Genomic DNA, 14,785 nt, shown 5'->3' on the forward strand with positions numbered 1-14,785 from the left:
ATTCTCTGACAAAAGAAATGTAAAACTGGGACTTTAAATGAGCTAGCTGGAAACTTTAGGTTCTCCTGTTTAAAATGATATATGGCACTTGATGCTTGCTGCTAGAATGGGTTAGAAAAACAAAGAAAAGTACAGGTGAGTCAGGCGCCCCAAAAATGTTCTAGGTCTTTAAGGGTTAAGTGGCAATACTACAGAGACCCATGGTGACTGGTGTGGTATATGGCAGAAAACACATTGGGTTCTGTAAACTCGCATCGCTGTATGTTAGGAAGGTGTAAGACTGCAATAGACAGTGGCCTTGGGTGACAAGATATTTAAGATAGCAATCATGAATTGAGAGAGACTGCATATAATAAAATGTCTCAGGCACAGCCAGAGCCGCCTTAACCTAATGTTAGGCCCCGGGGCTGAGAGGTTTTGTAGGCCCCCCATCCCCTCAATTTAAAGAGTCTCATTTTAAAAAAGTGTAATAGCCTATCTATAGGTAATCTACATCACAAAATGCATTAGTTTCTTTCGAGACCTACAACAGTGATTTTTTTAAATATTGTTTTTCATTTTAATATTGTTATTAACATATCACTGAGCACATAAACACACAAGACACTTTATTTAACAACCACACACAGCAACTAAATTTCAACTTTATGCAAATGAGAAGCGATTTTCGCGAGCGACGACCAATAGGAAAGAAGCCTTTCAGTGGAGCTCAGCTCTCGTCACCGTCTCGAGTGAAATTGCATGTGAATCGGCAAGACCGAAGAGTTCAAGGGCGATTTCACTGTTTTATATGATTTGACTGTAACTAACCACAAACATGGATATAATAAAATGATGCATGGAAAAGAAACTGTCGACAGTCTCAGTGAGTTTAATTCATACATTTATAGGTCGAGTGTTGTAGTTTTATGATGCAAGTTTAGCACTGCTGCAGTTCATTTTACAGTGCATTATGTTGACTATTAGGGACAAGAAAATGTATTAGCCTATTTGTCAAATTCGGATGACGTTTTAGTAATTGATGACAGTATGAGTGAGTTTAATTTGTAGATTGATCGATCGTTAATCTAGTAAATGATTTAATCCCTGAACACTGCTGTGTGTAATATAAAAACACTCTCCCAACAGCATACTGTTTCTTTTGAGCCTAATTCCTAGTCAAATTAAAATGATATAGTTGTATAATATCACTTGTGGTGGTGTTTTGTATAGATGTGGCCAGACGAGCAGTCTCGCCTCATTCGCGCCGCGGGACCTCTAGACGCGCGTAAACGCGTCTTTACAACACTGAAATCACTCGCGCCAGACGCTCTATTCGCGTTTGGTGTGAACGCACCTTAACAATAACATTAGAGCGACAGCACTACCAACGCCCACAAGCGACTAGCGACATACAGCGACAAAAATCTGACAAGTTTAAACAATATGACCTTTTCAGCTCATCATGAACCTGAACATGGGAGGCCCCTGAACTTGGGAGGCCCCTGGGCTTCAGCCCAGGTAAGCCCGTGCATTAAGGCGGCCTTGGGCACAGCCCAAATGTAATGCTTTTGGATACTATAACTTCCATTTTAGCAAATACTAGATTACTTGTAGACGAGTTTAGAAAGAGGTAAGACAGTGAAGTATCCTGCTCCAACGCTATCAGTTCTGCTGTCGGTACTGGAGAAATTTAGCCTGGGAAAACCCAGACAACTTCCGGCAAATTTAGATTTGCTCTGCAAGTAGTCTGGCAAAGAGCCCATTCAAGCCCATTTCTAATCCGTCGAAATCGCGGCACCAATCAGAAACGTTGGGGCGGGCTTTACACGACGACGATCGCTCTGATTGGTTTTAGGTCTATCCAATTGCACCCAGAGGCATTTGAGCGACGTCCGTTGGTGACGCCCCTTTGGAAATGAGTTTTTAATGAAGCTTTGCCAGACCATAACTCAGTTACTACTGAGAATGGTCTGGTTTTAATCAGGCTAGGAGAAATTGAGAAAATGCACTTACAATTTATTAATGATAAATAGATGTTATCTTTCAAATTCTATCTTTGCCAGCCGTTTCTATACGAGATAATATTAAATCATCTGTCTATGATGCATTTTTGATATTTGCAATGCAGAAGAGAGTTGTTGTAAAATGCAGTCTCTACTGTTGCTAAATTGCGGTGATGTGTTTGATAATAAAAATAGCTATTTAAAGCACAATAATCCAAGCAAGGGACGCTGTTTCCAACTTCAAGGCGGCTTACGTGTGTGTGCACCGCAACTAGACAAGCAAATTATACTTTAGGCTTCGTGTGCGCGTTTAACCATCAAATACACAACAAAATACTGTATGTCAAAATGACTGGATTGGAGAGTATTCACTTAAACACAGTTCATATCTTAAATTGGTGTAAATAGTTTGGAGAAAAGGGGAGAATGGTATTATTTGATCTGCATTCAGTCTAATAAACCTTCTGACGATTGCACCATTAATGTGAATCAAACAAAAGGCAAAGAGAAAATACTCACAGCCGTGCTGTGTACAGTACCTTTAATTGCTTCAGTTTTAGTCATCTCCAGAGGCAGTTTCTGCTTCTTCCCCTTCCCCTTCATATTGAATTGTGCCATCAGCCGGTTGGTAAAGAGCCTGAAGAAATAAATCCACCATTTAGAAATGACATGTGTGTGGTAATCTACAGGAACTGGAGCATGGGTGAGAGTACCGAGAGTGGATTAAAGAGATGGGGGCTTGGGACACTGTTGTTTTCTGGAATCGATTAAACAAACCTCTTAGAGGTGACCATTTGATAGCTCTGCTCTGAGAAAGACCACCCAGAGTATCTTGAGAATGGCCTTTGAACACTTTCATAATCTGAAAGACAAAATTTGTCAAATATGACTTTATTGTTCGTAATAGTGGATATAGCTCTTGTAACAAGTTGTGTGCCCATATAACTCGAGCAACCCCAGTGCGGAGCTCCTGCCTCTGCTGTACTGAGCAGTCAGTGCAAAGAGATCTATATACTTTTGGCTAGGGCTGCACGATTTAGGGAAAATTTCATATTGCGATTATTGAGGTCAGTATTGCGATTGAGATATGCGATTGTGATATAATAAACAAATGGTTTCATGAGTCAACTTGGTTGGTTCTCAAAGAAAATGCACACACAGATTAGTTCCTGAAATGTGTATTTCTCGACTCAAACTAGCAACAACAATTAAATTATTGATAACACCTATAATGATCAATAAGCCATTGATGTCTGGATAAAAACTCTTAAAACTATTGGGACGTCAGTCCTAATTTTAGGACTCCTAAAGTTTAGCTCTAAGAGTATTTCAGAAATCATTTTAGCTAAGAAGACACACCTAAGAAGACGGCTGACAAGAAATATATATATAGGCTATATATATAAAGCACATTTTGAGTACACAGTCATACCTGGAAACAAATCCTGTTCAAATAGGCTATATGGGCCATTCTACAGAATTGGTTTAAAGTTAAACAATTTTTTATGCATGCAAATTGTATAATCTCCAAGGTAAACACTTCTAGTAATTGTGCAGTTAATTATCATACTGTATTTTCAGAAAGGTTTGGAATATTTATCCTCTCCCCAAATTTGTCACTAATAAAACACAATAATAAATAATTTTATGAGAAGGCTTATATTGAAGATTTTATGTACATCTACCTTGTAAATATATGTTTTGCTATTTTATTAAAGTTTCCACATGTAAGTCAACAACAATTACAATTTAAACTATTCCAAGTGTAATCTTTCTTTGTAAAAAGCATACATTTTATCATACGTATTTCAAAGTTAAGGATTCATTAGTATTGTCTAAACATTCATATTTGTCTCTAACATATCATAATTTATGATACATTAAAGGGATAATTCAGGATTTAGCATTAAGCTTTGTATTAGTAGAAAACCTGTAGTATTTTCGAATTACCGTGCTTTCCACCCTCATATCCCCCTGAGAGGAGAGATTTATGTATTTTTTGTCTGGAAAAAATCCTCCGATGACGCAAAAATCGTCATTTTGCGTCATCGGAGGATTTTCTGGCCAGAGGCTAAAGACTACAGCCAGTAGGAGGAGCTGTCCCGCATGTGTTCAACCCACCCATAGAGGGTGGATATGACTCACAGAATGTACACAGTGTCAGCCGTCTTTCTTTGGAAGCTAAAATAGCAGGCTCTTGTTCTGTGGAGAAAGCTGAGTAGTAGGAGAAAGCTGAGTAGTAGGGATTACCATCCTCTTTTTCCCAGACATGTCCGGCCGTCCAAAATGTCCGTGTTTCGGCTTTTGCTTTCTGCAGTCGCCATTCATTGTTTACATGCACAGCTTTTGTTTCAATCTAACTGAATTCATTCCGATTGGTGAATCTGAATGTAGTGTTTACATGAACGCTAAACAAGTGATCGGTTGATGTGCGTTTTAACATTGCTAAGAAAATTCCCGCTCCTCGGAGACCGATGCGTCTCAGTAATGACGCCACCGGCCTCGCGCCGTTCTCCCGCGCCCCTCAGTCTCGTCCTGCTCGCCACAGTAAACATAATGAATGGCGACTGTAGAACGCAAAAGCCGAATCCCGGACATTTTGAGCGATCTCGAAATCCCCGGCAAACTCGTCACGGAGACTCACTAGTAGCTAATCCTTGTTTTCAACTGCGCTCTGTAACCGGTAGGCGTGGCTTGGGAGTGGCCTCCTAGGGCAGCGAAGCAAGTGCATTCTGGGAGTTGTTGTCTTTCATCCACATAAGCCAAAAATACATTTTCTGGCTTTTCTCAGTCTAGAAAGCTCCAAATTCAAAAATGTCTTCACATTTCTTCTACATAAATGACCTATTTTAAATACACATTCATCTTTCCAGAGGTGAAGTATCCCTTTAATATAAGGCATATACATGTTAATTTGCAGTTCAATACGTTTAAAACGTTGCATTTTATTTAAACATATAACATATTTCATTAAAGCAACACCAAGTAACTTTTGCTCTCGGGGTCCCCCTACAGTTGGGAAACAGTATTGTCTTCTACTACTGTCGTAAAATCTGTCATGGTTACACCAGGGGATACACGTGCATTTGTTGACAAGCCGATACCCCGAACTCTGCAGAAGGAGTTCTCATGTCTTGGGCAGACTGCCTGCGTTGCGTGTGAAATGTCTTCATCCCAGGTACAGTGGCATATATTTCAGCATGTCATATGAATCACCAAATTTCTCTCTCATATTGTTCATCATAACCACTTAAAACTGTCAAAAAGTCAGAAATTTGGTGATCACTGATCGTTGTTTAGGTACATTAAACCGTTAAGCTTTTTCCTACAATAGCTTCCATGAAGCAGAAACGCTTAATGTCAGATAACGTCCATAATAATTTGACTTTTGGTTAGATTTTTTGACCGTTTTCAGTGGTTATGAGGAGCAATATGAGAGAGAAATTTGGTGATCGTTGTTTAGGTACATTAAACCACGTCATATCATATTGTTAACATGGTACTTATGAAGCAGAATAGTGGGTCATATATCTAATGCTTTTTGAAAACTTACGGCTTTCTTCTTCATAAAACGAGCCGGACATCACCACATTTTTGTGTAAGTAAGCAGGACATCGTCTTTCAAAATATGATCTGAGCAAAAGAGAAAAAAAAAATGAATGTGTCATTGTACCCAGCACTTCTGAAAATGCACTTCCGAATGCGCACATTTCAAAACAAACTGACGCCCATGAACAGCATGATGGCCCAGTCAGCATCGGTCGGGTACCCCTCCTACTTTAGCTCACGCCAGCGAGCGAACGCTGAACCGATATTGATCCTCGTCCGGCTTTTGATTTTGTCACTCTCCCTTTTTCCCTTCCTAGTCTCCTCCGACAAAACCTTTGCCTTCTTCGGTTTCGTTGCTGCTTCGGCCATGACAACAACTTACACACGCTATACCAGCCAGCAAACAAACGCTAGTTGGGCTCTCACGTCCGAATTTGAGGGGGTGGGGGAAGTGACGTATGCCGTAAAGCAGTACAAATTTTGTAGTTCTTTTTATGCTCGGGTTACAACCCGAACCCCGAAGTTCCGTAGTGCCAGTAAAAGCGATACAGACCCCGTCAGGCTATGGCAGACGTGTCATTCAACCTGTTGTAAGTCAATGTACCAGCACAAGGGTCTTGGAAATATATTATGAAGGTTGAAAAGCTACATAGTGTTGCTTTAACATATTTCAGTCGATTTTTACTCATCTCAGTATTGCAATATAGTTAGGGAAAAGCTAAACTATAGTAGATATGTTCATGTAAAAATAGCATGTTGTAAGTGCCTGTAGTAAACGACAGCGAGTTTACACACTATATTGCGATTAGAACAAAGCACTTAAGAATAAATAACTTACTATTTGCGTTTGAATAGCACGCGCTTTCAGCGGGCGATTAGCAGATAATGAGTTGCCATGAGAACGACTGACGTCTCTCTCTTTTCATATAGATTATATAAACAGAATATTCTCTTTCGTTTTGAATTAGATCATTAAAAAGTAAACACTTAAATTATTATAAAGATTACTCTTGCCAGTTTGTATTTGCTGAGTTTTGTTTACGTTTAGAGACCTGCTCCAGAAAAAAAGTTAATGGAGAAGGAGAGGCAGAAAGCACACCCAGTTTATTTTACAAATGCACAATGTTTCGATTGAAAAGTGGACACATAAAAAAGTAGACATTTTACAGTTTATTTTTTCATATTTCTTAAGTCTGTATGACCATAAATGACGGAGTATTTTAAGTCTATTTTGCTGCTATGTGAAAAAAATCCGGCGCGTTTGTCGACTTTTAGGTTAATGTGCCCGCGCAAAATGCCGCAGTTTTAAGAAGTATTTTCAAGGTATTGGGGGACATATGTGACTTAATTCACTTCATCTGATATCATCTCTTAACTGAATAACATATTAAATTTATGTTTTTTGAAAAAAAATTTTACTTACCTGTTTTTGGGTTTTAGTCCAATAAAGGCAGTGTCTGTCTCTCTCCACGTCTCAGCAGCCTCGTTCTTTTTTTCTTTTCTTTTTTTTTATTGCAGAACTTACACATAATATTTTTTTGCCTAAATTATATGCCTAAAATCTGTGGTCTATTACAATCCAGAACAGGATCCTCATCCTCCAGATTTATATCATTCATATATGGGCATCAGTTTTGTCACATGTGTTGTGCATTACCTCAGCATCACCAGCCAGCCTCCTGGTGATCTGATGCCAGCTGTGCCAACAGTGCCCACAGTGCCAATCTTCAATCTTCAGCAGAACCTGAAACAAAGAAATCACTGTTTAAATACATAGTTTCTGCACGGTAATCCATTTCACAATATCAAAATGTAGATTTACTGAAATGGCCATTTTATTCAACTTATGCAACTTTTGTGCAATCATCCTTGCCATATACAAAACGTTTGGCATTTATTTTCAAATAATAGTTTATCAGATCGGTTGCTGTGCTTTCACATTTCAAACTAACAATAACTATATCAAAAAAATGTGTATAAACATTGTAAATGCTGTAATGCAGTAAGGTTATACATACCCAAAAGCACAAAGGCGCACCCAAAACTGTGCGCTCTCTTCTCCAAATCGTCCATTTAGAAACCAGTTGCACTTCCAAAGATCACTTTTATCAATGCCATTGATGCTTTTACCTTTCTAGATGCAATTATAGAAATCAAAACCTTACGCAGTCAGAATCTCCTCTTGTGAAAGGTCTGCCTGATGTGTGACGCGAGCTTAGATCCGGTTAGATCTGTATGACAAATACTTGTCTTAGCAGTAGCACAAGTAAGGCTAGCGCCCTGTATATAGATGGCTTGGAGATTCAGTGTCCTGCGCACAGAGCGCGTCTCCTCTCAGTTAATTCAAAAAGGTTTTATTACCAACAAGAGCTCACAGAAATGTGGAAATGGTATAATTTGAAAGATAACATCCTAAGCTAGAAGGTGATATAGATTTTGTGGCTGTTTGCGGCTGACTGAAGCCGTCATCGGAGCTGGAATGTGATACTTTTCTCTGTTATCTCTGTTTGATTCTATTTCACTGCGCGATTCTTTTGAAGATATTTCGATCTCTATTTTCTCACAATGAAATAAACTACATCACCAAATTCCTTAGAATGAGAGCTTTCTTATGACATATGACTTGACTGTTTTGTGAAATATATAAAAAATAAATATTTGTAGAAATATTTCTTCGCAATCATAAAGCAGAAATTTTTGTCTGGTACCAATGCATATTTAAGCTAATATTTAATTTGATATGTATCATAAAAACTAAAGTGATGGTATTCTTTGTAAAGTTTAGATTCTAAGCTTTCAAATGATACCATGAATTGGGTGATACCTTATAGGGAAGCTTATGAAAATAACGTTTTTCGGACCCGGTGGGGTTTATGGGGTTAAAGGGATGGTATAATGCCCTTTTCACAAGATGTAAAATAAGTCTCTGATGTCCCCAGAGTGTGTATGTGACGTTTTAGCTCAAAATACCCCACAGATATATATTTTTATAGCATGTTAAAATTGTCTCATTGAGGGTGAGCAAAAATGCACAGTTTTTGTGCATGTCCCTTTAAATGCAAATGAGCTGCTGCTCCCAGCACAGAGGCGGAGCTACTACAGCTTGTGTCCTTTTCCCTCACATGGACATGCACTGAAAATTTCAAGAACTTTTAGCCTTTTATGTTCAAACCGGAGTCAGACAATGTTGGAGAGACTCAATAAGAAGTGACAACATGTAGAATGCAACAGGACATTTCTGAATGGTTAGTTGATGAATTTATGTAGCTTATGTGTAGTTATCTTCTAGTCATTGGTTAGCATATTCTGTCCTGATAATCTAAAAATAGCGTTCCCGGGGAAGGAAGCCTTTGTAGTCCCTACCAGCCATTTTTGTTGTAGTCCTTAAAAAGCTATTTCTTTAAAAGAAAATATCCCCCTTTGCTTTGAACTTTGAGCTTTGTAACTTTGCAGATGTTGTTTATGCTCAAACAGCAACATTACACACTAACTAAAGTTAGAAAAGTGAAATCATAATCAACCACCCCTTTAAATTGTAAATTAAAACCACCAGTAGTTGTAGTTTAAATTAAAACCACCAGTAAAACCACCGGCAAGTCACAGTCTTCATGAGTGAGTCATCATTCATTCATTCAGTAACGATCAAGGAAGTGGCTGTAATTATGAATTAATCATTGACTCTCACGATTTGTTCAAAGCTGCAGATTCGTTCACCAGCACTGCTGCGGCTTTCGTTGGAGCTTTTATTTTGTTGCAAAAAATACTGACAATACTGTTTAAAATTAACATCTCTTAATATTAAAACCTTTTGTTTGTTGAAACTGTTGTATAAAATCAATGTCACATTTGCAATAGTGCGGATATTCGTATGCTATGCTCAACATTTAACAGAATTCACACAGAGTATGTTTTTGTATCGGAGAGTTTGAATCTTAAATCGATCTCTATGCACAGCCTGTGACTATATTTGTTTAGGCTGCGCCTAGAAATTCTGTCCATAAAAATTATGAACAGAACAGGTGACAAAGGGCAGCCCTGCCGGAGTCCAACACGCACCGGGGACAAGTCTGACTTACTGCCGGCAATGCGAACCAAGCTCCTGCTCCGGTCGTACAGGGACCGGACAGCCCTTAGCAAAGGGCCCCCAACCCCATACTCCCAGAGCACCCTTCACAGGACGCCGCGAGGGACACAGTCGAATGCCTTCTCCAAATCCACAAAGCACATGTAGATTGGTTGGGCAAACTCCCATGAACCCTCCAGCACCCTGGAGAGGGTATAGAACTGGTCCAGTGTTCCACAACCGGGACAAAAACCGCACTGTTCCTCCTGAATCCGAGGTTCTACTATCATGTGGAAATTACACATATGGACTGGCGACAAAAGGGGGGCTGAGGGTGGCAAGGTATAGTGTCGCGCATCGCGCACCCTCTTGGGACCCAGAGATAGAGGAAACTGCTCTTTCATTGAAAATTTGGGTATCGCTGGCAGCCAGTGGCGGAACAGAAACAAAACTGAAAAAAAGATTCTCCAACCGTCCTTCCGCTGGGGGAAGAGCAGCTCCATCCAGCTCCGGGTCACCTGTCTCAGGGGTGGTGTTTCACCGACCGTTTAGAGGATTTGCAGCTGAGACGGGTGGTGTCATCTTTCTGCGGAGGCTTGACGTTACGGCTGAGCTGGCCACGCCGAACGCTTGATTTTTTTTCCGCATTGGAACAGACGCCCTTGGCGACGAGCAAACTGAGGGGCAGCTCACGATGGCCTAGTAGCATTTCAGTGTGGGCACTTGATTGCCTCAGCCTGCTTCTGGACTGCCGAGAACTGCTGGGCACACTCCTCAGCAGCGTCGCCAAAAAGGCCACCTTGTGAGATGGGAGCATCGAGAAAGTGTGTTTTGTCGACATCTCACACCCCTACAATGTTTAGCCAGGGGTATTTCTGGGCCACCAAGGTGGACGTCGTCCAACCAGATGACTGTGCTGTGACTTGATCACGGTCAGTCATCATGCGCAGTTCCTGCATCAACCCTAGCAGTGAACTGCTGTTGTCTCACAAGTGCTGGATGGGAACTGTGGATGACCCCACCAGGTGGCAGCACATTGCAGGCATGGGCAGCAACTGCACAGTCCACCTGGGGAATCCCCATGAACCCAGTGACCACCCCACATTAGTCGAGCACATTTGTGAGTCTGCTCAAGCTGTCGCATCCGTCTTTTCACATGCAATACAGTATGGAACACAAATGCAATAGCATGTCACTCTGTAGGCATCTTACAACAGTTCCCACACGAGCGATTTTATAGATTATCATGACAGAATATGCTAATTGAAGATAGTTAACTCCACATCAGCAACATAAATTCATCAACTAACCATTCAGAAATGTCCTGTTGCATTCAACATGTTGTCACATCGTCTATCCATCATTGTCCGACTCCAGTTCAAACAAAAAAGGCAGAACAGTTTCTGACATTTTAGAGCTTGTCTGCATGAGGTAATAGGAGCTGCTAACACCCAAGCTCTTGAAGCTCCGCTCTCTGTCAAAAACTCGCATGGAACCCAGAAAATGACAAGCACTGACAAGTATATGTGTGTGTGTGTGTGTGTGTGTGTGTGTGTGTGTGTGTGTGTGTGTGTGTGTGTGTGTGTGTGTGTGTGTGTGTGTATATATATATATATATATATATATATATATATATATATATATATATATATATATATATATATATATATATATATATTGTGGCCACAATTATAATAATTTGTTTTAGGTGCCCCCCAGGTCTAATAAAGATTGCTTATTCAGCCTTTTTTAAATACAGAAAAATAACAATGTTTGTTTTAATGTTAAAAGGATCTGTGAATGTTTTCAAGCCAAACTTTTCTGCCAATTAAGTATTTAATAAAATAATCAACGTTGTACTATTGAATCATGCTGGAATTCAGTCATCACATTTGATTTCTAATCACAGGGAATCAAGTTACTTCCTCAAAGTGGACTAAAGTTCTTCTGATCGCCCTCGGTGTCTCTCTTGTTTTGGCTCTTGGAGGTCTGTGTGTTCTGGGTTTCATGTGTGAGTATAATTCTTGCTCTATTTGATCTTTGCTCTGATGATAACAGACACATTTAAGGCAGTTATACACTTATACAAGAGTTATGGTACAGCTTATTGATTGATTTCCTTTGGGTTGCAATTGTTAACACTTGACAGATATAAAGCTGATAAAAAATTACCCTGAGGAACAAACAGACTTTCATGGACTGTACTAAAACATCCTCTCATTTTTAATTGGTTGCTTTGTTTATTAATGTTTAATTGGTTGCTTTGTTTATTAATAAAATGATGCATTCCAAGAACTATAATCCATGAACCACATTATTAAGATCGTTTTCTAGGCTGCTCAATACTGTATATTAAAACAATCATAATATAGAATATCATAGTGCTATTATTTATAAACCTACACTAACACATGAGAAAACATCAGTATCTATATTTATCTGTATTTATTCTAATTATGCAAACTGTTGTTCAAAATAAAGGTTTAAACCCTCGCTCTGAGTTTGCATGGTGTGATGTCCACATGTTCTTGATCAAGAAATTACAGTGACTGTAGCATTTCTATCATAAAGAAGTCGTCAAATAGTAAAGATGAACTTGAATTAAATATTGTTTGGCCAATAAGAAACAAGTATTTGATCTTGCTGTAAAGTGTAACAACAATCACCAGGCCGCTGGCGGATTTTATAATCCATCACGGATTCAACAACACCATCCCTGCGTCTCAATGTCCATACTATCCATCCTAAACAGTAGGTGAGATTAAATAAGTGTGTCCCAAAGCATAGTATGTTGAAAGTGTATGCCAGAAGTCCCCGGATGGTCTACTATATCCGGTGGATTTTCGAAGTGTGATCCGTGCTCAATCTGAAGTTTAATATTGCCCACAACCCATTGCGCTTTGGAGGAGGAACTACAACATGAGTAAAAAGTGGTAAAAAACTACAAAACATGGCTGATGTGCGCGACGACGGTGGGAGGTTTGGATAAAGGTTTGAGTGACTAATCAAGTTTAACCTGATAAAAAAAAAAATATATATATATATATATATTTAATGTTATTCGTGTTATATTTAATATGCAATAACAATGTGGATTTTTATAAAGATCCGTTTGGCCATAAACTTTTAAATGCATCATAATGCATTAATATGATGATAGTCTCCGCATGAAATACTCGCGACAGCAGATCAACGTGCTACTGCATTTCTCTCCGATACGGTAGGAATTAAATTAAATTAAATGTGGAGGATTTTTATCTTTGACAAGATGATTGACAGGCCAGTTTACTGTGTCAGGAGCAACCGTTAAAGACGCAATTGTATGACGTGGTAGTGTGTCCCAAAGCTTACTTTCTGCTACACACTCAAAAGTATCTACTTTTTCTTCACAAAAAGAGTAAATACTTTTAGGGCGTAGTACAAGTAGGCGAATTGAGACACAGCACATCACTCCAGTCATTAGCACCAGATTACCACACTCCGCCCACTCGTTCTCAATCACCAGAGTTCTGATCACCTGCACGCCCTCATCAACACACCATGTATAAACCGTCATTCCCTTCACCTCATTGACTGGTCTTGTCTATGACAAGCTCTACGTGTACTCACCTGAGAGACTTACCTGAACTAGCCTACCTGAGCCGTCTTTTGTCTGCCATCATCTGTTACGTGTATCCTGTTGTGTTCTCCTGTTTGTCCGCCACCATAACAAGTCTTCACCTGCACAGAGAAACACCAGCCGTTTACACCAGGGGCCTATACCATGAAGCCGGTTTAGGTGGCTAGCCAGCTATGTTTCAGTTTAGTTTCCGCCAACCCTGGGTTTTAGGTACTATGAAAGTAGCTTGGATTTAATCGGTGTTCGTCGCCATGGTATCTTACGCTGCACGGCTAACCTGCTCCGGGGCAGGTTATGTTCTGGATTCAAAGATCTCAGACTGAAGTTTGACCAATCAGCTGAGAGCAAAGAAACATATAGGTGACGTAACTTTTTCCCAGTGTCTGTTACTATAGGCTTGTTTGAGATGCGCCTTGCCTCGCCTGAAATGTATGCGAGAGTAGGCGGCTGCAGTGAGGGGAGGAGTGAAAAAAGCGCAGGCAAGCCGGACAGATCTCTCTTCTCGTAGTGGATCTGACCATTGCGAGATCAAAGATGGATATCGCGGGATTCACGCTCGTGCAGTGTTGCTAATAAACTGGATGTAATTCAAGTTCTGTTGCTTTTATATGAAAATAAATAAAATGAACAAGACACCCAAAGTGCTTGTTATTTAATTCCATTCCAAATACATGTTTATCAATATTTTTTTTCTTTAATACAGACATATGTGTTTTTATTTATTTTCTTTTTTTATAAAAATTAAATTGCATAACCCAAAGAGATCGCACTGTTAGATAGTTTGGGAATATTCACACATAACATATACACATAAAACCTGATATTAGAGTTTTAAAATCAAACATTTTAAAAGAGAACAATACATCACAGTTGTTTAAACCAATGAGCATTAAGCTGTGTCGTCAGCAAGTCGTTTCCCATCGTGCTTTTGATCAGCGCAGTCGGTGGAGAGCAACTGCGCTCGACTGCAAAATCCGACACGTGCGCCTTGCGCTCGCGAGAGATTTTTGACATACGTCAGCATGACATCAGAGCCAGGCGGACCGCACTCGGACACATTTCTAACCGGCATGCATCTCGCGCTGATCACCGGTGATCGGTTCTGCGCAGATTTTGCTCATCTCAAACAAGCCTAATGACTTCACCTTTTCTTCCAAATCCGGTGGACATCTCAGCGCAAATTGTTTGACGAGCACTTCGTAGAGAAAGAGTTTTTAGCCAGACAAAATCCCCTTGCCTTTCCTGATAGTTATTTGTATGAAAGATACAGATTTTCCGCGGAAGGAATGTCTTATCTTTGCGAACTTCTTGAGCCGCACATGAAGAATTTAACACGTCGAATTTATGCACTTACTGTAACGCAAATGGTATTGCGTTGCGTTGCGTTTTTTTTTTTTTTTTTTTGCAAGTGGTACATACTTGCACGGTGGGTGACGCACAGAAGCTAGGGGAAAACATGGTTTGTCGAACCATTCGTAAGGTGGTCCTCGCTCTGCAGGAGTACATGAAAAGTTTCATTAATAGTGTTCCCCGGACATTTATCGGCCATGTCCATAAAAGAGGGCTTTT

The 14,785-nt window shown here is 39.8% G+C and overlaps 1 protein-coding gene across 2 annotated transcripts in view; it reads left to right on the forward strand.

The window, feature by feature from the left end:
* Positions 1-14,785, forward strand: part of LOC309511190 (vitelline membrane outer layer protein 1-like) — a 127,456-nt gene that overhangs the window by 95,691 nt on the left and 16,980 nt on the right. For both annotated transcript variants that reach the window (XM_082186318.1, XM_082186317.1), the window contains exon 2: positions 11,507-11,608. In XM_082186318.1, the coding sequence (XP_082042444.1) occupies positions 11,507-11,608 (102 nt within the window). The remainder of the gene's footprint in view (positions 1-11,506; positions 11,609-14,785) is intronic.

The sequence above is a fragment of the Leuciscus leuciscus genome, assembly GCF_965113295.1.
Source record: "Leuciscus leuciscus genome assembly, chromosome: 12".
NCBI classification, from domain to species: Eukaryota; Metazoa; Chordata; class Actinopteri; order Cypriniformes; family Leuciscidae; genus Leuciscus; species Leuciscus leuciscus.